Source organism: Glycine max, chromosome 4 (assembly GCF_000004515.6).
Source record: "Glycine max cultivar Williams 82 chromosome 4, Glycine_max_v4.0, whole genome shotgun sequence".
In the NCBI taxonomy this organism is placed as follows: domain Eukaryota; kingdom Viridiplantae; phylum Streptophyta; class Magnoliopsida; order Fabales; family Fabaceae; genus Glycine; species Glycine max.
Window position 1 is genome coordinate 7,022,472 of NC_016091.4, and position 25,048 is coordinate 7,047,519.

At 33.1% G+C, this 25,048-nt stretch overlaps 3 protein-coding genes and 1 long non-coding RNA gene across 7 annotated transcripts; 2 read left to right on the top strand and 2 right to left on the bottom strand.

The window, feature by feature from the left end:
• Positions 1–5,127: 5,127 nt before the first annotated feature.
• On the bottom strand, positions 5,128–5,844 carry LOC113001478 (9-cis-epoxycarotenoid dioxygenase NCED1, chloroplastic). The gene is made up of 2 exons (XM_026128341.2): positions 5,338–5,844; positions 5,128–5,225 (listed from the first exon to the last, which is right to left on the bottom strand). The coding sequence occupies exons 1-2, from the start codon at positions 5,651–5,653 to the stop codon at positions 5,128–5,130; spliced, it is 414 nt and encodes a 137-aa protein (XP_025984126.1). The 5' UTR covers positions 5,654–5,844.
• A 104-nt stretch (positions 5,845–5,948) lies between these two features.
• Positions 5,949–6,758, bottom strand: LOC121174778 (uncharacterized). The gene is made up of 3 exons (XR_005891131.1): positions 6,283–6,758; positions 6,101–6,182; positions 5,949–6,012 (listed from the first exon to the last, which is right to left on the bottom strand). It is a non-coding gene; the product is annotated as an uncharacterized lncRNA (long non-coding RNA).
• A 3,452-nt stretch (positions 6,759–10,210) lies between these two features.
• On the top strand, positions 10,211–15,364 carry LOC100816789 (probable glycosyltransferase At5g25310). Its single transcript, XM_041015121.1, is given in 6 exon segments — positions 10,211–10,734; positions 10,823–10,953; positions 11,422–11,770; positions 11,990–12,382; positions 14,358–14,423; positions 15,257–15,364. Coding segments are annotated over 6 exon segments (1,554 nt in total). The 5' UTR covers positions 10,211–10,227.
• A 1,356-nt stretch (positions 15,365–16,720) lies between these two features.
• Positions 16,721–20,329, top strand: LOC100817335 (probable glycosyltransferase At5g03795). Of its 4 annotated transcripts, XM_006578165.3 has the most exons (5): positions 17,269–17,400; positions 17,489–17,847; positions 17,926–18,056; positions 18,707–19,055; positions 19,441–20,269. In XM_006578165.3, exons 2-5 carry the CDS (start codon positions 17,572–17,574, stop codon positions 20,104–20,106), a joined length of 1,422 nt encoding a protein of 473 aa, XP_006578228.1. In that variant the 5' UTR covers positions 17,269–17,400; positions 17,489–17,571; the 3' UTR covers positions 20,107–20,269. The 4 variants fall into 4 exon arrangements, with proteins under 4 accessions (XP_006578229.1, XP_006578230.1, XP_003523741.1 ...); XM_006578166.4 differs by having other exon boundaries at positions 16,721–17,847; positions 19,631–20,329; XM_006578167.4 differs by having other exon boundaries at positions 16,722–17,847; positions 19,392–20,269.
• Positions 20,330–25,048: the final 4,719 nt, after the last annotated feature.

The window sequence follows — 25,048 nt, forward strand, 5'->3', positions numbered from 1 at the left end:
CCACCGGAGCAAAGTTACTCTACAAAAAGAACACTATATATTAATTAATAAATTAAAATGATGGTTAGGGCGTACATTTGAGACTAAAACACTTTTTTTTTATTTGATGGCTGCTATCCAAGGTTCCAACTGAACTGAAACAATCCTACGTCGGTTAATTCGCACACGCTCCATGGTTGAGACTAAAACACTTTAATCAGTTGGTACCTCACCTGAGATGGAAGCACAAGCTGGTCGACAAACTCAAATGCTGAATCCACAACGGCGTTAAGAAATTTCGATTTGATGTCTGTGAAGGTTTTGGAAGCATCAATTTGCAGTGGAATTTGAGGCAACGCTCTTAAGATCGGCTGCTCATGAAGTGAACAACAATGTTTATGCAACTCACTCAATTGGAAGTTAGGTTTTGAAAAGCTATATAGAGACAGATTTAATTACCTTGAAGGCGGAGGAAAGTCCTGAAGTTATGATAAAGGGTCGTTTCTGAACGCAGCAGTATTTAGGTGCAAGAGTCATGTATGAAGCTGCCAATGCCATATGCGTTTCCATTAACTATAAATTGTGTGTTTCGATGCAAGACAACCAGCTTCATAATAAATAGTAAACCAAAGTAAACATTTTTAAAAATATTAACAAATGTGAATGATATCTTTTTTTATTCATAAGAATCAAATTTAAGTATAAATAACTTATGTAAGTTGTTCAATTAATTAGATCTTTGATTATTTATGAGGTGTTTAGAATAAAGAAATGTATATGTCTACTGTTTATTACTCAAACATTTTACATTAACAAAGAAATTAAAATCATTTTTTTACATTTTTTATACAGGCACGAGAGAGGAGTGTAAAATAATACTATACAATGGAAAAAAGATAAAGAAAAAAGAATAGCGTTATAAAAAGAAGTGTAAAAAATAGTTTCCAACTGCATGTGGAGCTTTCCCTTGTATCGGAATATTCCTTCCAAGTTGCATTTTTTGTCAGTGAATACCTGGACCGGTGTCTAGTAGAAGTCTAGAAATCAATATATCTAACTTAATTAATTGAGTTAAGATATGTAAATTTGTAAATTCTTTTATATTTGTTTTCGATTCATTACTACAAATATAAACAAAAAAAATAGTAGTTAGAAGTTCATTAACTTACAATCTCATTTCTGTTGTAAAAGATAAAGAGAGAATGTACAATTTTTTTTATATTATGAATTATCATTGGTTTAAAATGTAAAGATATGTTCTTACCAATTAAACAATTACCATTTTTTATACTAAAATAAATTATATGTTTATGGTTACTCGTTTGATTATTCATCTCTTTTTATATAATTTTATTTAAAATATTGTATATTTAAAATAACAACATAATATATTATATTTAAAATACTGTATATTTAAAATAACAACATAATGTATTATATAAACGAAAAGATCGATGCACTACTGATTATATATATAAAGTTTTTATAATATCAAAATGTTTCTTAGCATAATGTATCATAATGTTGGCGTGCATGAATTGTACTAACAATTTTATTTTTGTTAAATAATTTTATATTAACAGAGACAAGCCTAATAATAAACCTTTAGTATGTGGATTTTTTACAGTGTTATTAACTCACATGCATAACCAGACTGCATGTGTGTAATTATATGTGGAGAAAATTTCTAAGCATAGTTAATGACTAATGTGGAAAGGGGGTATTGTTTCAGTTTGTTGGTTTGTTTAGCCCTTGTCTTTGACATGTACGTAAGTTATTCATTATCTGTAGGGGATCGATGAAGAAGACAATAGGAATCAACAAAGGAGCTCTTCTAGCCAATGGATCGATACACTTATATATTTTTAAATGCATGGTTGCGATATTGTAATAAATATATATTTAGGTGTGTACGATTTTGCCCAATGTTGAGTTTGGATGGTTCACAATTCGCATAGAGCTTTGAGCTGTATTTTGTTTTTAAAGAAAAAGGCATTTTTTTTCTTGCATTAATTAGCTAGTGGGTTACCTGCCGGTCATTGTCTCTAATACGCACAAAAGCTAAACAATCAAATTAATTATAAAGTTAAAAACCAAGTTATTGAATGTAAATTATAGGGTTGGCTATTGATAGATTAGGTTAAAATTATATGTTTTTTTTATAAGCCATATATACGTACTTCTCCAAGCATCATGTTGATCTAGATAATTGCTTAAAATTGTAAAGCTCATTCAACTGATTACAATTATTTTAGAAGTTATATGGTAGTTTACCGGACAATTTAAAGCAATTATTTTAACGCAAGTAGTTTGGCCCTGAAGTTGCTTTCCATCAGCAACGACGTAGTAGGTGCACACACAATGTGATCGTGCATATATACTGCAGTTTCGTACTACAATGATATAATCCACTTGCTTGTCATATGTAGAATCTTATTATAGATGTTAAAATAGCAATAAAAATACAAATGTTTTCGGAGTAAAAAAATAATTAAACGTACAAATAATTGTGGTTTAAACCGTATAAAATAGCCAATACAAAAATCAAACGTATAAAATAGCAATAAATATGGTTTTTATCATGTCTTGATATTGGTATATATCAAAGTGATTTTAGATAACTTTTTTAAATGATTAAATCCACAAAAGCAGTTACCCTTACAATTAATACGGCATTCATTTACTTGATTTATTATTATTTTTTATATAATTGATTTTAGATTCTTTTTTTAATAAATGAAAGAGAAAAGAGTAAATTACACAAGTTTTTTCCTCAAATTTAAGAAGATTACATATATCTTTTATTCTTTTGTAAAACCTATACATGTCTCCCTAATGTGTAAGAAAATTAAACATATCTCTCTTCTATTTTTTAAACTTACACAAATGCTTTAAATATTGTATAAACATTTGATGATAACAAGTTATGTATGTTGACAATTTTGATTAAAAGGGATTAAAATATATTTTTTACATTTTGGATCGAAGTTAAGTTCAGGCACATCCGAACCTACATATATGTTGTTGTAAAAATTGTCAGATTTTTTAACTTTTTTTACATCGCTTTTATGTATAACCAATATAGAAAAATTGAAAAACCTATCACTTTCTACAACAACATATACATGATTCAAATATACTCGAGCCTAACTTTGAGTATATAAGTGATGTAAAAAAGTTAAAAACTTGACACTTTTTACAACAACATACCCGTAGGTTCGGAATCGGATGTACCCCAATCTAGTTTCAGACAACAAAATAATAGATTTAAATTTGGTGAGTTCAAAAAATATATAATTTTTTTTACAATGATGAATTCTGAACATTTTCATATTTACGAGGACAAAAAATATATTTTAATCTTTTTTAATCAAAATTGTCAACGCACATTACTTGTTAGTGTCAAATACTTAAACGACATCTAGGAGATTTGTGTAGGTTTTAAAAACAAAAGAAAGATGTGTGTAATTTTCTTAAATTTCAAAAGAAAAACATATATAATTTCCTTAAAACTCATATATAGAGGACAACCGTATGTTTTTCAAAAGAAAAAGAGGGATGCATAATTTCTTTAAAAAATACATGCATGTGTAATTTACTCAAATAAAAAAAAAAAAAAACTAGAGAAAACGCGGTGGGAATAAGCATCTGTCTAACCAACATTATACAAAATAGTGGGAACAAACTCAAACTCTAATTCACCTCTCTACAAACCTTCTTACAAGGCAAAAGCCTCTTGAAGGATATAATATTTTGCACCAAAGGAAAGCATGAATGAGACTCTATACAGCCATTAGAAAGAAGCTGAATGACAATGCTAGAATCTGATCTCACAATAATCTCCTTGAAGCCACGTTGCCAAGCAATAAAAATACCAAGGTAAATTGCCCAAACTCAGCATCACAGTTCCCTATATCTTCAGCATAACCAAACAAAATGTTGCCACAATAATCTCGGAGAATCCCACCAGCAGCAGCTTCACCAGAAATCATGCGCCTGGATCCATCACAGTTCTGATTTCTGTGATTCTAGAAATTAAAAAAAAAAAAAAAAGGATAACTGAGTCTTTTTTTTCTTATCATCATGTACAACCTTTTTGTTTCTTTTTATAATGTATTCTCTTTTATTTTTGTATAAAAAGTTAAAGTTTTGTTTTTAGAATATTTCACTGACTTAATATTAACTTTGCGAAGGATTAATGCAATATTAACTTTGCATGAATCTAACGCGAATTGTTCAACTCAATTCGAGTTCTAATTATGCAATTGCATTGAATACTTGAAAAGAGATCTTTGTCATCTATAGTGGTCCTTAATGAAGACACTTGGAAGGTTCAATGATACAAGCCACTCAGACCCAAAGAATCACATGCTTTTGGAAACATAACACAAATCAATCTGTACATATCAGTATTTCAAGAATAACTTCGTTAACACTTCAGTGCCAAATATACATTTACTAGAGGGGAGCAATGTGACCAATATAAGTTTTGAGGCGTTTCTTGGTGATACACTCTGTAGTGCTACTGTGTCTCAAATGAAATTGGCATGAAGGTTCCGTGAAATCCATATGGTACTCTTCGAGGCATTGTAATTTTGGCAACTGTTTCACCAGAAAATTTCTGTGTTAATTATATGAACCTGAAAGAAAAGTGGATAAGAGTTTATTAGTGTATATGTGTAACAGTGTTATAATTATCAGCAAGACCCATCATAGGCTACAGAGTAATTTCAACCCACTTCAGATATGTTTGTATCTTCATTGTGAACAAAAGCTATGATCCATCCGTCATGTTCTTCAAGACCCCGTCTCTGGGGACAAAGGCAGCCCCACTGCAAAATGTATTCTTCTCAAACATGTGGCATTCCACTCTTATAGGCTCTTCAGGTTGCTCTTTGTTTCTCTGCTGCACAAAATCCAACTTATGATAATTGCAGCCTAGGAATTAAAAATGAATTTAATGATCATGCATTGACAATTTAAAATAATTTACACTATCATTCGATCACAAATCATCATTGATAAGACGATAAGACTTTTAAGATAATTATTGTAAAACTCAACAAATTTATCATAAATGATGAGTTATGATTGAATGATACTATAAAACTAATGTCAGTGCATAGCCTTTCTTATTAAAAATTGCTATTAGTAAAATGTGTTATCCAAGCATTCTCTTACCATGGAAAACTTTGCACATGATTCTTCAAAATAGAGCTTCGCTAAACCTCCATATTTTGGCACATCTGATTAACCCAATGACAAGGATATTGTTATAGAATATTTACATAGTAATTTAATTATGAATGCTACTTATAATTCTTTAAGAAAAAAAAAAAGATTCTTCTCTATTGTTACCTTGCTTAGAGCTTGCGATGGGATCAACTACTTGATTATTGTATGCATATCTATTCCGAATACCTATGAAGTTTCCATTCATCATAGGAAAATCCATATAAACTATGTTGGCTCCACAGAGACCTCTCTCCTTAACTTCTCCCGTTTGCATATTCAATTGCCACTCGTGACAACGAGATAACCACTCAAATTCGTTCAAACTCGGGTCAGGTCCAGGAATTAATGAATCAAGAGATCTGCAGCCCCTCACTACAACCTGTTCATACACAATCACTGATATTTTCAAACTCTTAGCATGGCCCTTTTGTTCACACATCTGACAAATATTTTTAGAATCTTCTGTATTACTAATACTATTACTTCCAGGTAACTTGCCTCGTGACCATCCTCAAAAGAATTGATCATGTGAAAAGTGCAATTAGGTTCCACCTCAAACCATTTGATTGAGTTGGCATCACCATAGCGTGGCATTACTCCAATCCTTGCATATTCCTCCTTATTATACTTTATTAATCTACACACATACAAGAGATGCTGAGTCAACTTTTCTATAACCTTATCATATTTTAAATTGAAGGCATTTGTTCTCCCATACAAAGGATATGCACTCACGGGCCTCTTCTAAGAAGTCTGTTTAGATCAATGGTTAATGGAAAATCCATTATCACGTTGTACCTGCAAAACAAAAATGCACAAAATACATATTTTACAATGCAGAGTTCAGATATTAAAACCAAGTCAGCACAATAGTCAACAATGCTACCTCGGTGTAACACCTATGTCATGGCAAAGAGTGCACCTGTTTAGGTTGAGGTCAACTTTGTGAACCAATTTCTTGCCTTCAGCTGAAAAAGGAGTGGAAAACAAACATGTATACAGTCTCGCAGATATTATTCACTACCGGAAGTAAGTAATTTCTCTTTACTTGTACAATACAGAACATACCAGAAATAATTCCAATTATGGCGAAAGGTTTGGTTGCTGCAACCCCTAATGTAACTAGTTCTCCTGTACCTGGAGCCTTCTGTGATAGTACAAAAAATTATTTGAGAGCGAGCAAAAAATTTAGAGTGCTAAAATTATTGATTTGTTAATACACATATAAAGAAAAACCTTTGGATGACTAGTAAAAGGCGCCATTGACATTCCAATTTCTTAAAGTTTTCAGAGTAAAGATGTTAATCTCTTGTGGAAAGTGATTTTCAGCGACTGAATAAAACTTCCCTGAATGCTCAAAGACAATGGTGTTGCTGATGTACTTGTTCACTTCCACATCGCAACTGTTAAATCCACGAGAATGTGACTAAATGAGGCATGCCAAGTGATAACACCATCTTTAGGAATTGTGGGTCCAAAATATATTATCAAATTATTGCTTGATGCCTCACATGTGAGTTTGATTGTTAGCCATCAAATGCATGGATTTTGAGAGAAGAAACAACATTTTATTTGTACCTTCTCATCTTAACTAGATCATTAATCTTAGTCCTATTTTAACTACTACTTCTTTGTAACCAAGGCTACTATATTTTAATGTGCTAAGAATAACACTATTAATTATTAGTATATATAAGCTAACCCAATTTAACAGATAAGCAGACAAAATGGCTGGTGAATCGCCTTCTATGGCCGGAAGAAACAATGGTTTGCTTCGTTGCTTTTCAACCTTGTAGTATCGGTTTCAACGTACTTGTTATAGAGGACAGTCCAAATCCCTTGACTCGACCTTTTAAAATAAATTGCGTGAAGCATTCCCTCTCCTTCCACCCAAATGTGAGTTGACCTCCAAAGATAGGATATGCAGCAAGAAGACTTATCTGATGGTATTTGGGATTTTAATATGCTCCTAGATTAATTAAATAATAGTATCAAACAGTGACTTACAACCTTATAATATATTCATGCCGTGACATTCTGATAAAGGTAAAATATATTTTTTTGTCTTTCTAAAATTTTTGAAGTTGAGTTTTAGTCTTTTTTTTTTAAAAAAAAATTATTTTTTGTCATTTAATTTTGAAATGTGTCACTTTTAGTCCTCTGAATGATTTACCGCTTCATAAAGGACTAAGTAGTATAGTTGGCATTTCAGGATTAAAAGTGATGCATTTAAAAATTAGAGGGATCAACAAAATATTTTACAAAAACTAAAATCACATTAGAATATTTAGAAAAAAGCAAAAACATATTTTACCCTTTTATATTTTTTGTAACGTGGAGCCTGCCACTGTGGCTTGCATCGTTTTCACTGTTTTCTCCTCAAAATATTATATTAGAATTTCAATACAAGCACTGAAAGCAATGTAAAATTCGCATTTTTGTTCCTCAGCAATGGAGAAATGGCATTTATAAGTGATCCACAAGGAAGGACAAGTAGTTAAGTGCTTAAGATGTAACTCACACAAGGAGTTTATTTATATTATCATATATACTAGAAATGATGTTGCGTTAATAAAAATTTCAAAGGAATCCCACCGTTTATAATATAGACACCCTCGGGAAAATCATCTGGAATTTGTCCTTGGATGCTTGTCACGACTATAGCTTCACCTAACTCCACCACTGGAGCAAAGTTACTCTGCACAGTTAATGAAACACAATTGATTAGAGGTTTGAAACCTTGAAAGAACCTTATGTGTTGTTTGTACTTTTGAACATGCACTGAAGCAATCAGAGTCCAGAAGAAGAGCACTTGCTCAATGTTATATTGGTACCTGAGATGGAAGCAGTGGTTGGTCAAGAAATTCAAAGAATGAATCTACAAAAGCGTCAAGTAATATAGCTGCAGTGTTTGCCATGGTTTTGTGAACTTCATCAATTTGCAAGGGGACTTCAAGCAGAACTTTCTTGAGTGGCTGCTCAATAAATCACATATTCACGACTTGCAGTAAAAGTGGGGAAAGCAAAAACAACATAAATAAAATGTGTGCAATGGAGGGGATATATATGTTTACCTTAAAGGCAAGGAAGAGTGGAAGGTTGTAGTGACCAGAATTGTCCGAGACATAGGAGGGTCTTTTCTGAATGGAGCAATTCACTAGGAATGTTTTATATGAAGTGGCCATGCATATAGGTGTGGGTTAAATGTAGCTTGGTGTGTCTATATTCACAGTTAACTTCAATACATACCAAAATGCCTTGAAAGCACGGTATATTATGTATACATCTAACTAAATATTGTGTATCAAAATGATTGTTATAAAGTTGGATAGGGGAGGTCTGTTGGGAATTTATATTTCTTCACCTAACGGGGGTTTATATTTTAATAATAATAATTATGTTTGATCTAATTAAGTGAATATACTAGATTATCAAAGAAAGTGACACGAGCTCAAAGAATATGATATTATTATTGGTTCACCTTACTCTAATAGGAACTTTAGTGGAGTCAATAAATTAAAAAAAAAAAAAAAAAACTAGTTATGATGTCTAATATATCTCCTCAAAATTGTTTATCTTTTAACATTTCAAAAATTATGAAGGTACTAGTGAGCAATTAAGAAGTTTAGTTTTGGAAAAATTATAAGAACAACTCTTTTTTTTATACTTTTGATTTTAATAAGTCTTTCACATTAATCAACTAATCAAGAATTATGAACCTAGGTGTTTATTATAATTCTTAATAATCTAATATGTTATAGATCTTAAGATATTGGGGGACTTTTGGTGTACTATTCTAAGATATATGTCTATAGAATTTTGACTTTCTTATAGAAAATAAAGATAATATACGTAAGATATGAACTTAATATAATTTAGTTAATTACAGAAAAAAATTTGTACACTAAATATAATCACAACTCCTCGTTATAACATTGCAATGGTTTAAGCTTTAAAGAGTCTAGAATCTATTAGGTTTAGAAAAAGAAAAGAAAAAATTGTTCATACAGAGTCTAGGCCCATCTTTTATCCACTTGTGGCATGGTATCAAGAAGCAAGACACAGACACATCTATTTACACGGTAGGTGAGATTCTATTTTTAGACGTATTTAGAGCTTTCAATCCATTGAAATATTATGCCTCTTTAAACAACTTTCCTTACTCTTTTACACACACACAAGAGAGACTATAATTTAATTAAGAGTTCCCTCATGTTGGGTATGCAATTCGCTTTAGTATATCGAGTATTATAAACCAACCAACATACAAACATTATAAAATAAATAAATAAAAACTTATTTGAGAAGAATAGTTATTGTAAATTGGAGAATGTAATGCAACAAGCCTTTTAATTTTTACATGAACCAGGCCACGAGCTTCGGCCTCCAACACCTCGGGTATTGCTATTGGCATTACCACATTTGCTAATGGCACTATCCACCTAGGTGCATTTGACCCTTATTCCAAAACTATCCCCTAAAAATTTGCATAATAGAATCATATTTTCGTTGTATAATTGGAGATTAAAAGAATACACAAGGAAGTACGTTTCTGTTGTATAAGTGTATAACAAAATTATGTTTTCATTATGTATTTTTTTCACCCTCAATTGCACAACGGAAATACGATTTTGTTATGCAATTTTTCATAACCCTAGATAACATCTAGGATGTCATTTAATTTCATCCCCACCGTACAATGGAATTGAACTTTCGCTATGTTATTTTTCAAAACAAAAAAATAACACAACTAAAGTGCAATTCTATTATGTTCTGGGTTAAAAATCACAACGGAATTGTACTTTCGTTTGTAGTGGTTTCCAAAACAAAAAATAAAAAATACAATCGAAGTATGATTTTGTTGTAATTGTCAATCCAGAAAACGATGAAATTATATTTTGGTTGTGTATAAAAAAACGGAAAAAAAAATGCAAGGAGAAAGGGAAAGGGTGGTGAGAAGAATGGGGGAAGAGGGAAGGGGAAGGAACTGCAGGTCTATCATCTGAGTCTGAAATGGTTAAGAATATGACGTTTTTGAATGAAGCAAATTCTACTGGTGAAAATACCCTTGAGATTGTTAATGAAACTAGGACTTCTGAGGAAAAGGACTCTGTTTCAAGCACTGGTTTAACCTCAGAATCAGGAAGGGAATCAAGCAGATCTTTAGGATTTGATGAAAGAAATGAAAGTTCCACTGTGGAATGTATTGAGAGAGCAAATAATGGTTCAGCAACAGAGCAGATAGGAAATCTTGGACTGAGCATTTACAACAATACTATTTCTCATTCCCCTTCTCATGCAATAGCTCCACCTCTAAGTCAAACAGAAGTGAGCCCAAATATTACGTCTCCAATGTTATCAAATGCTTATGATGAAACTGATTTCATGGAGGAAGAGAGGTTCAGGCCATCAAAAGATGAATTCAATATAGTAGGCAATAATTCTTCTATCAACCGTGTGCCTAAGGAGACTGAAATGAATGAGTTATTGCTTCAGAACCGTGCCTCATATTGTTCTATGGTAAATAATTAATGCCATTTTTTTTCATTTCATGACTAACTATGGCATATTTTTGAGTTCTGTCTTAATGTTGGTAACTTGTTTCCAGAGGCCAAGGTGGTCTTCAGCTGTTGATCAAGAGCTATTGCAGGCCAGATCGGAGATTGAAAATGCACCAATTGTAAATAATGCTGAAAATCTTTACACTCCCCTTTTCTGAAACATTTCCAGGTTCAAGAGGTATCATTTGATTATTGTGGTTTTGTATTTTGTTTTGAAAAATATTTCAGGAGCATCTCCAGCAATAAAATTTCTATTCTTGCAATCTACAAATGTATGGATATCGTTGAAATGATAGTATGGACTGAAATTTTTGTGGACAGTAAGGGAGAGTTGATCATTCTGATAAGTGATAACATGTAAACTCAATTTTTGGTCTTCCGTTTCCTTTACATAAATATCTGTCTTGATCAGCTTATTGATCACACAGAATTCAGAATAATTCATTAAAGTTGCTGGGTTTCTTGATGTTGAAAACTCCACTAGCTATTCAGGGAAACAAAATTAAACCAAAAAAACATATCGGATATGTGCATGTGTCTAAATGTGTGGCAAGCAACAGTGATATATGGAGCAAGAATCTTATAGATACTGCTAAATGTTCTTTTAACCTTTGTACTAATTATCCCATTACTGTCCAATTGTCAGGAGCTATGAATTAATGGAAAGAACTCTTAAAGTGTATGTGTATAGAGAAGGAGACAAACCCATAATGCATTCACCATATCTTTTGGGAATTTATGCTTCGGAGGGATGGTTCATGAGGCTGATGGAAGCTAGTAAACAATTTGTGACTAAAGACCCAAAGAAAGCCCAGCTATGTTACTTACCTTTCAGTTCTCGGAGGCTAGAGGAAACTTTGTATGTACCGAATTCACATAGTTCTAGGAACCTGATTCAGTATCTGAAAAATTATGTAGACATGATTGCTGGGAAACATCGTTTCTGGAACAGAACAGGAGGTGCTGATCATTTTCTTGTTGCTTGCCATGATGGGGTATATATGCTTTTTCTACTTCATTGAATGTGTCTTTTCTTCTGTGTGACTTTGCTAAGGGTACTAGCTATAACTGGTTCTTATTTAACATTCAATGATACTACTATTACTACCAGTTTTATGGTATGCAACAAAAGTATGTATTAGTAAATGTTGTATCACATTAGTCTTCTCTATTGTATCTTCTCATAAAATAAACTTATTAGCTACACTATGCAGGCCCCTACAGAAACACGGCAACACATGGCTAGGTGCTTAAGAGCCCTATGCAATGCTGATGTGAAAGAAGGTTTTGTCTTGGGAAAGGACGTTTCTCTTCCTGAAACTTATGTCCGCAATGCTCCGAAGCCCACTAGAAATGTTGGCGGAAACCGAGTTTCAAAGAGGAAAACTCTGGCGTTTTTCGCAGGAGGAATGCATGGTTATGTTAGGCCAATTCTGTTGCAGCACTGGGAAAATAAAAACCCTGCCATGAAAATCTTCGGGAGACTGCCAAAGTCTAAGGGCAACAGGAACTACATCCAGTACATGAAGAGCAGCAAGTACTGTATTTGTGCAAAGGGATACGAAGTCAATAGCCCAAGAGTTGTGGAGGCTATCTTCCATGAATGTGCGATACATCCTCTACCCCTCACAAATAACGAATAAAGGAAATAAAATTATCAGGAATTTTTTTTAAAACACATTGACTTTAGATAAGTTCAAATGGATAAAAAAGGTTCACATCCAGTTAGTGAAAACATAGAAGTTGTTTAAATAAAAAAAAGTTATTTCGACTCAAAACAAGGTCGTCCATTCTGAATAAAAAAAATTAAAATAGAAATGATAACGTAATTATATTATTCACAGAAATTATAACATGTCAAGTATAATCCTATGTCTCAATGTCACACTTATCAGAGCATATTCCTATCACGAACTAAGTCTATCCATCTCTAGTATGGAACTCTCATTTAATCACACGCATTATGCACATCCATTCAAGTTCATTCACTCTAGAAAATGACATCAAACCACAATTGTTAACTCAATGAAAGTTAAACACATGCGTTATGCAACAAATACTCTAGACTCAAGCTTACATGCAATGTGCTATTATTTTTCAGTGAAAAATTTCATCAGACGCCTAGGAGTACATAACAAGACACACCACACAATAAGTATGTCAGGTCACTCTCACTAAGTAAAATCATAGGGAGACTAGACAGGACCATACTTTTTTGCGAGAATGTTTCAACCATGTAAGATCGGCACAGACTTAAAGGAACCACTCAAGTTGGATGACTTCTAATGCCTACACTCCAAAGAGTCCGTCAGGACCTCTCCCTCCTGATCTAGGTCCAACCCAGAACAAACATTTGAACACACATATTCTACCTATGAATTATGCAATGCACATAACTACTCAATTGTTTTCAAAATCTCAATTTTTAAAAAAATATATTTTAACTCATCGCGTCTCAAGTGATTAAACTCGTCGGATTCCCAGAGTGAATCTTCATCACAATTCATCACGCATTAACTCATCGCCCTTAAAGGGTTTTACAGTTGTGTGATTACATAATTCATGGCTCACAACTCAAAACATACAACATCTCAACAATCATGTAATTCACAATCCATTACGTACCAAGTGATTATCACTTACACACAATCTTAATCACAATTTCATAATAAAATAATTTATCGCATCCTATGCATATCATTAAATAGTAACATTCACAGTGACACAACAAAAATATAGATTAAACTGAAATATATTAATTCAACAAAATAAATAAATAAAAACATCTACAACAATTAATTTGAGATGTAGCAAAAATAATTATGATTAAGCAATAATTTTACAAAAGTATTTAATTTATTATTATACATATATAACTGAAAAAAATAATAATAAATAATAATTTCACAACAATATTTAATTTATTTCTCCAAAGCAATAAAATAATCATTTCACAACAATATTTAATTTATTATAGATATATATATATATATATAAAACTAAGAAGCAAGAACCTAGAGAACTAAAAAGCAACAACTTGTACACGTATAGTGAAATTAAACTTTCACCAAACGCATGATACCAAATATATATATATATATAAAACGAACATGTAGATAAAATGCGTGGAATTGCAACTTCAACAAAAGGGAATATATATATTGCATTATGTACTGTAGGTGGGAATTGCAGTTTCAACAAAAGAAATCTATATTGCATTTGTAAATCAAGCGTAATGGGAATTTATAACACACCTGAAATATATATATATATAAATTGATCCTCTAGAGATCCTTAGATATGTTCATTCTAATAAATTATCCTTTATCTCGATGTAGTCGCTCAAACATTCTCCATTAGCAATTGTGACGTTTTTGGTGCTCTCTAGAGTTCATCCTCCAGTTGCTTTGTTAGGGTTCTTGTGCGTCAAAAGAAGAAGAAAGGAACATAATGTTTTGTAAAAGCTGCTCTAAATTAAAATTTGGTTCATATAGTGAAAAATTATGACCTAATTAACTTTATTTATTTATTTATTATAGGAGAACTTAAAAAAAAAAACACAACTGTTACAATGTGTGCCAGTTATTATCAGATGACTTTGTGCCTCCATTTTTTGAGAAGTTGAATTGGAAATCCTTTATTGTTTTTGTCTTGGAGAAGGATATTCCAAATCTTAAGAGTATGTTTGGATAGAAAATTTTAACTGAATAAAGTAATTTATCAGAGAATTTAAATTGTTTTAATCTAAAATTTATTGTTTGGATTTTTTTTATAAAGAATTTAAATTTTTAGAATTTTAAAATAGAATTTTAAACAACTAAAAATGTGGAATGTTAATTTCCTTCTAAAAGGTGAGAAATTAAAATTTTCTTCTTGATAGAAGAACCTTCCAAAAACATTCGCGTATTTCCTTTATAACCTTGATTCTCTCTTCCATCTGATAGTTCTTCAAATCCTATTCTCGAACTCGCAACTCCTCCCTCACACTGATGATCATCTTCTTCAAGAAACACTTGTCTAAACTCGCAGAACGTCGATCGAGTGCGGGCGTAGGGGGACACGTAGAACTACACCCGTCAGTCACGGAGCAGCCGTCACTACCTATCACGAGACGAAGGTACTCGTCAGCGCGGAGGGTCTGGATCATGCCTTGTGTCGTTGACTGAATGTTGTTGTGGTCGGTGTGGTGGTGTACACTGGCATGTTTCGGTTCCCCTACGATTCTCCATGCCGCATCAATATTCTTCTCTTTGAAAGCACATCAATCATGTCTTTTCTTCTCTTAGCATTCATTTTCTTTCATCTCACAATTTTAATTTTTTTTTATTTAAATATAAAATTTTGAAAATAAAAGAATTTCAATTAAAATATTTAAAATTCTTATAATTTAAAATTTCTCTCTCATCCAAACACACTCTAAGAGTATACTCCTTTCCATTCCGCAAAAGAAGTATCTTCAAATGCAGTTGATGGTGAGAAAGGTGCAGCAGCATCTCCTTTGGCACAAGAGCCCTTTCAAGTATGTTATATTCCACATGATACTTCATTCTATTTGGTACAACAGAGTCTTCACAGCAACAGCTGCATAGATCATTTTGGAGACGTGGCCAAATAAGATAGCAAGAAGCTTTCCTTTAGGAAGAAAAAAAACATTCTTTGGGGGACATAGAGAATTAGGACGGGGTTGATAATTTATCAGGTCATTTTTATGAGTATTTTTTGTTTTTTTTGGAGTTTTTGTTGTAATTAAATTAAATTTGTATATATTTTTTTCTCAAGTTGTCTTCAAGCTTTCATAGTCGTCCTGCAAACCTTGTTTGATGTTTGAATAATTTGTACATCAGGTTTAAGTTTAACTCTTGTCATCAACATTAAAAAAAAAAAGTCCTCTTAGTCTCGTACCAAGCTTTTGCTCCGACGAGTTTGAGTATTAATTTAGCAAAGGCACTCTGGTTCAGGGTCACATCGTTTAGGGGTTAAGTGCCACAAAATTATTTATATTTCTTACCCTATCAATTATGGAAGTACGCTTCTTTTTCTTTTCTTTTTTTTTTCTTTTTGACAGAGGAAATACGTTTCTTAAATTTACTTAATAAAAAATAGAAGATCAAAATGTATCTCGTATCTTCTTGTAAAATAAAAAATGTATCTTGTATCTTAGGATCTTTGTTCATAAAAGCATGATAAATAACATCAATGGCCCATTTGAGATTTGTTAAATTCGTGAATTAAAGTGTATGGTGGGTTTGATGCGCATGGAAGGATGGTACAACAAGTAACATAACACAGACATGTAAATAGTCATAGACTCATAGTACAGGTTTTTGCTCTGTTTAATTTGTGTATTACCAATGCCATATAACTTTTCTAGATGACACCAAGGGATTTTAATTGAGTATTTGGATGAATGTTAATAAAATTAATTTTTCCGTTAAAATTGATTGGAAAGTTGTGTGATTTATATTTAGATGTTTTTATTATATAATTAAATTAAGAATAAAATTTCGTATAAATTTTATAATTTAATGTAAAAATTAGTTAAAGTTTATTTCAACTCAAAATTAATTTTAAAATATTTTATAACATAAAATTAAACACATAAAAATAAATCTAAAATTAATTTTGGTTAAACACACACTAATAACTAAAATAACAAGGAAGTCTAAATTGAACAGAGTGGTGAGTTGTAAATACTTGTATTCGGTTCTTTCCTCGCCCTCAGCAAACAACAGAGAAATGTAAAAAAAAAAAAAAAGGAAAAAAAAAGAATGGGAAAGATAAGAATAAAAACAAAAAAAAAATATAAAAGCTTTCCCATTGCAGATTTGCAGTCTATAAAAAGGACAAAATGAGAATTGCAAAAATATAAGGACAAAAATGATATTTTAGTTTTTTTTCCCTACCAAATCGAAGTTACCGGTAATTTCACTTCACAGTTAAAATTTAGATTTTTAGTGTCTCGGACTTGTTCTCGTACTGGTTCCTTAATTTACTCGAGTCTTCCATTCCTGTTTCTTCTTTCCTTCTTTCCTGTGATCTGTTAGATCCTTTCCCTGTTCGTAATATACATACAAAAGGGACAGTCACAGACGCAAATCCCATTACCTACGCATGCCCTTTGTCGGTCCGTTAGTCCAACGATTACGTTACACATTACTCCAATGTTTCTCTGACCAAATGATTCTCTCATTGTGCTTCCTCATCATAAGATTCTCTCTTTCATCTCCCCATTGAAAACCCTCGCCAAAGTTATTGACTTTTCTGGTTCAACCGCAATGGGTTTGCTTCAATTTCTTCTTCTGATCTCTCTAGGGGTGAGGAGTTAGCCAGTTTTTTATTCTTTTTCTGAGATTCCCACATGGATCGGGGGTTTAGATTTCTGTGTCAGGCAGAAACTACGAGATTAGTTTCATTTGTAGGAATAACAGTGGCTATAGTTTTCATGGTTCAGTATTCTGAACTTCCTAGTAGTAAATTCTTATCTTCTGTTACTACCAAGTTTACTAGTTTCACAATGGATACATCATCTTCAGTTAATTCTAAAGTGGAGGGTAATAATTTGCACCTAAATGGTTCAAATTCAAACTCTACTCATGCATTGGAAGAGACAGCAATTAGTCCTCAGGTACCTCTCTTTCACAATGGCAGTGATTCAATTACTTCCCCTGCAGCAGATACATCTAAAGATCTTGATAGTGTTGTCAATTTCACAGCCAGAAATGATGGTTCCCCGGTGAGTAGTGTTCAGGGAAGAGAAATTAATTTGACATCACAAGGGGCTTCATCACCACAGCCTATGGTGCCATTGCCCAACAGAACATCCTTAGATTCAGAAACGGATTCAAGAAGTCCTGTGGTATCTGTCACTTCAGCTGCAACTTCAGTGAAATCGAATACTGATCCAGTTTATAAGGATGGAAACTCAGGTTCTTTGCCAGGTAATAGTAACTTGACATCCAATAATGTCAAGCCTGTGACTGCAAAGAATTCCAAAAAGAGGCCATCTAAAGTAGTTTCAATATCTGAGATGAACTTGCTGTTGCAGCATAATCATGCTTCTTCCAAGCTAGCGGTATGTTTTGGATGATGAGATATGATTGAATTATATCATTAGATGGGTTTTTCTAACTTATCCTGTTGATGTTTGTAGAAACCAGCAAGGGCTTCAGCTGTTGATCTGGAAATATTGCATGCACAATCAGAGATTTTAAATGCACCCCTCATTATGAATGATCCAAGGCTTTACCCTCCTTTATACAGGAATGTCTCCATGTTCAGAAGGTATGATAAGCAATTATCATTTTCAATGCACGGATTCTACTCTTGAGCCAAACCACTGCAATTTGGTTAGATGGACAAATTTCTGATTGAACTATATTATTATTCCGTCTTCTGTCTTATCAACTAACTACTTCTGAAGAGTGAACTGAATCTAATAGTTTTATCAGATTTAAAAAACAGCTATATAGATCCTAATAAAAGACTGGCATTTAAAATAGGTTGACCTGCTGGCATTTGGTGTGAATGCATGATTTGGTTTAACTGCACCATTTCCTATGGGTTTTTCACTTGTATATATCTGATTTGATAGTTAAACATTTGATGTTTGCTCTTGCTAACATGGCTTCAGTGAAATAAGTCATTCATTACTAAGATAGGTGGCCTTCCAAAAAAAAAAATTACTAAGATAGGTGTTTTTCCATGTCATATTCAATAAAATAAATTTACAGGATATATACGAAGATATGGTTAGGTTACAACATGTTATTATGCAGAAAAAAAAAATCAAGAACCAAACTTAGATAGGAGGATTCTGCTTACATATTATTCAATTCACTATGTATGTGTTTCTCTGCCTCCTGTGAGTTGAGTATCCTGCTGTGCACGTCCTTCCTAAAAGAAATTCAACTAGCAATGTCTGCATTCTGCAGGAGTTATGAACTAATGGAAAATATGCTCAAAGTTTACATCTACCAGGATGGGGATAGACCAATCTTTCATGAGCCCTTACTGGATGGAATATATGCATCTGAAGGATGGTTCATGAAATTAATGGAGGCAAACAAACAGTTTGTCACTAGAGACCCTGGGAAGGCTCACTTGTTTTACATACCTTTCAGTTCAAGATTGTTGCAGCAAACTCTCTATGTACGTAATTCACACAGACGTTCCAACTTAATTGAGTACATGAAAAATTATGTGGACATGATTGCTGGAAAGTATCCTTTCTGGAATAGAACTTCTGGAGCAGATCACTTTGTTGTTGCGTGCCATGATTGGGTATGATTCTATATGTTTATGCAAATTATGATTAATGCATTTTCTGCCTTTTCTTCCCCTTTCCTCTGAACTACAATTTGCTTCATGCAATTAATGATAAAGAATATGATGTGTGCCTGTATTCCCTGCTCCTCTTACTTAAATTTCAATCTGTAACATAGTCTAACATTCAGGGAAATTCTCCCTCAATGTAACCAGTAAAATAGTTGCATTATTAGGATGTGACAAATAGCAGTTGCTGCAGTTCATATTATTAGTTATGGACTATAGATATAGAGTGTCCCACATGCAATGCCTACTCCATTATGATTGAATCATTAATTTCTATTGAAGCAGTATCACCAGTAATTGGGTGGAAGAGTAATTAACAAGCACCATTTCTCAGGCTCCTGCAGAAACAAGAGGGCGCATGCTTAGTTGCATCAGAGCCCTCTGCAATGCTGACATTGAAGTAGGATTCAAGATAGGCAAGGATGTTTCTCTTCCAGAAACATACATAAGGTCAAGTGAGAATCCTGTAAAAAATATAGGGGGTGATCCTCCTTCTAAGAGGCCTATCCTGGCTTTTTTCGCAGGAGGTTTACACGGTTATGTTCGGCCTATTCTGTTGAAGCACTGGGAGAACAAAGAACCTGACATGAAGATATCTGGTCCCTTGCCACATGTCAGGGGTAATGTAAACTACATCCAGCTCATGAAGAGCAGCAAATTCTGCATCTGTGCACGAGGTCATGAAGTTAATAGCCCGCGTGTGGTAGAGGCAATATTCCACGAGTGCATTCCAGTCATCATATCTGACAATTTTATTCCTCCTTTCTTTGAGATTCTGAACTGGGAATCTTTTGCTGTGTTTGTCAAGGAGGAAGAAATCCCTAATTTGAGGAACATACTGCTGTCCATCTCAGAAGAAAGATACTTAGAGATGCATAAGAGGGCGAAAAAGGTGCAAGAGCATTTTCTCTGGCATGCTGAACCTGTAAAGTATGATTTGTTTCATATGCTTCTTCATTCAATTTGGTACAATAGACTTTTCCATATAAGCCGGACATGACGATATGAATTTTGGAGACAAGTCACTGTGATTGATAGCTTGATGATGTATAGATTGTTTGAGTTAACAAATGAAGCAAGAACAATATGGTTAGAGAAAAAGTTCATTGATTCTAGAGAAAATGTTATTGTTTGATTCATATCCCTAGAGAATAATTGATTCATAATAATGTTAGTGTTTGATCATCTAGTGAAATCATGAAGATCTGTCTTTAATTATGTGACAGCAGAAAAAGAAATTTACTTATTTAAAAAACTGCAAGGAATTGACACTCCTCGTGGGAAGTAGAAGCAAAAGCAAGTGCGAAAAAAATAGTTTTGTACGAATTGTTGTATAATACTATTAAAAATAGTTGACAAAATGCTCCTTTGATAGACATCTTTAGTATAGGAAGTATATAAGTTAGATGAATAAATACTAAACTGAACACAGTCCTAATTTCATAAGAGCAGTTTTGAAGAGAGACACCTTTGATCCTGAATTGAGGGTCTTTTTTGTTTACTTTATAGGAAAACACGTCACCGTGTGGATTTGGTTAATGAGATGATAAATTTATAATCCTATCAGCAAGTTGGAGTCTCTCAATAGATTACTTGTAAAGTTACAACGAATAACCTATCAAAGGTGTTACTCTTGACATTAAACCCAACTAATGTTCCATAACTGACGTATAATAATAAAATTCTTAAATGTCAGAAAATTAAATAACATTGACTAATACTAATCTATTATTACAATTAAAATATTTTAACAGCCTATGCCAATGAATGCTGAATAGTGATCCATGATTGCAATATTCTGTTTTTTTAAGACATTGGAAAGAAAAACTGAATGATGAGTTAATGATTAAGGAAATTCTAAATTAACATGTTAACCCTTACACAATTAGAGGAACCATGTGTTGAGTAGTAAAGGCTCTGATAATTTGCAAGGCTACCAGTGCTCAATAATGATAATTGATGGTTTTTTCAGTGCTCAGAGTTGGAATGGGAAGAAGAACAAAAAGCTTTTTCATCGGTGATTTTTTGTTTTTTGATTGGCATCTTAGCATGAGAAGCTCGATGGATGGCTCATTTAGTAATACACTAAGTGACCCTCGTCCACAAGCTAGCCGCATTTCACACATTTCACCAATTTCTATATCTCTAACTCTATTTTGATAGAAAATGCTCTATCTATTGTCTATTTATTTACAACACTACTAACAATTATGAATTTACCATTACCATCACATGAAATAAGCAACTCTCTATCATTTGTTTAACATTAAATACACTATTTATTATCTATAAATTAGGGAAGGAGACAATAATATAATATCACACATGAAATACTTCCCCCATTAACATATTAATTAATCTTTTTACACCCATCTTAATTTTTTTTTCACACAATACTCTTATTTCTCTAAAAACAAACACAGTACTCTTATATTTAATACATTTTCTCTATTTCTAGCACATATCTCTTGTATGCACAGAAAAAAGGTGTGGAAAAAACATTTGTTTTATTATTATTCAAAACATGCATTTCAATGCTTCAAAAAACCCTAACAAGCAATATACTGATTGAATTAGGGCTAGATAAATCATTTGATAATCGAGTCTAATTCAAGTTTTCTAATTTATTTATACCTAGATGCCATAAAAAATCACCAACGGAGATGGATGTATGATAATCTAGCATTCTGACTTCCCCTTTTATAACGTATAGTGCTCTTTAGCATCCTAGAAAAAACAAAAAAAAATATTTCAAAATTCTTAAATAAATCTCAACTAAACACAAAATTTTAATTAAAATTTTTGCTTAAATTAAGATATCTTATTGAAATACTAAAATCTCGAAAAATAAAGAATAGATATGAGTATCTTAAATAATATAATTGTCATCAAATATGTACATCAAAATCTTATCAATTTAATAATCATTAAAACTCTCGAAAATCAATAAAGACTAAAACCTATGTCGTACATTATCTTAATTCACATCTATTGTCTTGTTCCGCATACATTATCTTTGTGTGTATATTATTTTTAATCCATGTACAATATTACGAGTTAAAGCCTTGCACCCCCAACCCGTTTCGTAACCCAACAACAGGTGTCCTTACACTGCACTCCAACTTTGTCTTGCCCATAAAATATGAGTCATACATAACAATCTCCACCTTGACAAATATTCAATCACGTTGAAGATAAATAGCAAGTCTACTTCATAGTGTCCTAAGTTGGTGGTCCTATCACATCTAGTACTGAACAACATTCAACAACTCTAAGCAATGCTTGAACTTGTCGGTTGTAACTATCTTAGTTAAGATATGAGTTGCATTCTCTGGAGTGTGAACCTTCTTGAGCAAAACCTGACTAAATTCCATCAACTCCCTGATCTTGTGGAACCTATCCATATGTTTGGTTCTAACATGATACACATGATTCTTTATCAAATCGATAACACTTTGACTATCACAATGCAATTGAACTCCACCTTGCTTAATGCCCAACTCCTTCACTAGTCATGCTAACCACACATCTTCCTTGCTAGCCTATGCTACTAATCATGTACTTCGGTTCAGTTGTTATCATTGCCACAAGAGATTGAATTATGGACTTTCAACAAACAGGTCCACCTCCAACATTAAAGACATACCCTATTGTAGACTTTTTGTCATCCAGATCATCAGCATAGTCAGAATCCACATATCCCACAATTGAAGGATCACTCTACTGACTACAAAATATAATACCATGACCTGTTGTACCCTTTAGGTACCTCAAGATCCACTTCTCTGCTTCTCAATGTTGCTTCTCAATGTTGCTTCCTAGGGTCAAACATAAACTTAAAGACTTGGCTTACAACATGTGTCAAATCTGGTCTAGTGCACACCATAGCATACATTAAGCAACCAATTGCATTGGTATATGGAACCTTTGACATGTATTCCACCTCATCATTTGTCTTCAAACATTGATTTACAGAAAGCTTAAAGCGTTTTGCCAATGGAATACTTTCAGGCTTTGCATTCCTCACGTCAAACCTTCTCAACATAGCCCTGCCGTGAAAACCAAAACTGTCTAAATTTCATGTCCCTATGAGTCTCCATCCCAAGAATTTTCTTGCAAGACCTAATTCCTTCATATCAAACTCCTTGTTGTTAGTCGTTATTTACGACTAACTTTTGTATTGAAAAGTTTCATGAAATTTATATCTTTTCCCCAATTTATGGTTTTTTTTGTTGGTTTGTACATATTTTTATGTTTAGTTTAATTTCACTCAATAGATATTCTCATTATTGTGAATTAATATGGTTCAACTTCAGTTTTAGGCTAAAGGATGAATAAGAAGAAGAAGCTTGAAGCAGCTAGTGTCTCGCTAAGCGAGGCATATGCGCTTAGCGAGTAACATCCGCTAAGCGAGGCACTCAGCTCGCTTAGCGAGTTGGAAGAATCTGGAAGAGAATCTGTCATTCATGCACGCACCCAGTGTACCATCAACTTGCTCAGTGAGTCATTTGTCTTTTCTCGCACCCAGCTCGTTAAGCGAAAATTCACTAACTCGAGCTTAGCAAGAAAATGACGCTAAACGAGCCTTCAGGATCAAAAAGCCCTTAAAAGACTGAAGTTGGCGAAAAAGGGAGGAGAGTTCTTTTTAGGGAGAGAGACGTAATAGAGCCGAAAAAATGGAGCAAGAGAGAAGAGCTTGGACGAAAAGCCTCAGCCTTTGAGAGATTCTGAGTTTAGGAGTGATTATTAGGTTTTTAGAGGTGAAGGAGACATCCCCACCACTTTGTAATTTTAATTATTCTTCAAAAACCCTGTTCTTGGGCTGAAAGGTGCTAACTTGCAATGGAAGGCTAAATCTCTTGTTGGGGATTTCTGCTGAACTTTGATGTAAAATCCTTTACTATCTATTTAAAGTTGTTTTATTGTGTTCATTGTTTCTATCTGCACTTAATTCTTGCATGCTTGTGGTTTAATCACCCATTTGTGTGTAAAGTTAGGATTTTTAGCATTGGAAAGTGTTTTAAATCCTTAGAACTGGATAGAGCGGGCTAGAGAACTGTATGTCTGGACACAGAATGCAGGGATTTAGTTTATATTATGTCGTAATCTTAATGCAACTCATTTAAGCTAAGTTTGATGAGGGATCTAGAACGAAGTTTAGATAGAGTTAGACTCATTCACTTGAGAGATCCTGGTTTGGGTAGTTGTTTTTGGCATAGAACACAAAAAACAGCCTTAAATAGAGAAAAATACTCAATAACATCAAGTAGGTTCAATAGAAAGATCCAACACTTTTAATCATTTATTTATCTTTCACCTTTAGATAGTTAATTTTGTAGTTAAATTAGAACTGTAGACATAAATTTTTTTTTATATTTACTGGCTTTATACAAATGTTTACCTACTGAATGAATGTTCTCTGAATGAAACAAGTTCCCTGTGATTCGATACTCGATTCTTACCGTTTTATATTACTTGTGCGACTCAGTACACTTGTTGATCAGTATCGCAATTGGGAAAGTTTGGAACACTTGCTCAACAGTGATTTCAACTTATTCACATTACACAAATGGTTACCAACAATCAACATATCATCAATATACAATAGCATAAAAATAAAAAGAGCCATCACCAAGGCTCCTCATATAAACACAACAATCATACTCGCATTGCCTATAGCCAATCTGAAGAATGTAGAATCAAACTGCTTGTACCACTATATTGGAGACTACTTCAATCCATACAGAAACCTCTTCAACTTACAAAATAGTCGACCTAGTCCATTATTACTGAACCCTTATGGCTGCTCCATGTAAATTTGCTCATTTAGATCATTGTGAAGAAAGGTTGTCTTCACATTCATCTGTTCCAAGTGCATGTCATGATTGGCTACCAAGGCTAGCACCTCCCTAATAGAAGTGTGTCTTACAATTGCGGAGAAA

What these genes read in the sequence shown, in the direction of transcription:
- LOC113001478 (XM_026128341.2), bottom strand. Translation starts at nt 5,653, where the DNA reads ATGTGTGAACAAAAGGGCCATGCTAAGAGTTTGAAAATATCAGTGATT. An exon ending in CATCGCAAGCTCTAAGCAAG is followed by an intron (nt 5,226 to 5,337) that starts GTAACAATAGAG and finishes TGGGTTAATCAG; the next exon opens with ATGTGCCAAAATATGGAGGT.
- LOC100817335 (XM_003523693.5), top strand. Translation starts at nt 17,134, where the DNA reads ATGGATCGGGGGTTTAGATTTCTGTGTCAGGCAGAAACTACGAGATTA. An exon ending in ATGCTTCTTCCAAGCTAGCG is followed by an intron (nt 17,848 to 17,925) that starts GTATGTTTTGGA and finishes TGATGTTTGTAG; the next exon opens with AAACCAGCAAGGGCTTCAGC. An exon ending in AATGTCTCCATGTTCAGAAG is followed by an intron (nt 18,057 to 18,706) that starts GTATGATAAGCA and finishes TGCATTCTGCAG; the next exon opens with GAGTTATGAACTAATGGAAA.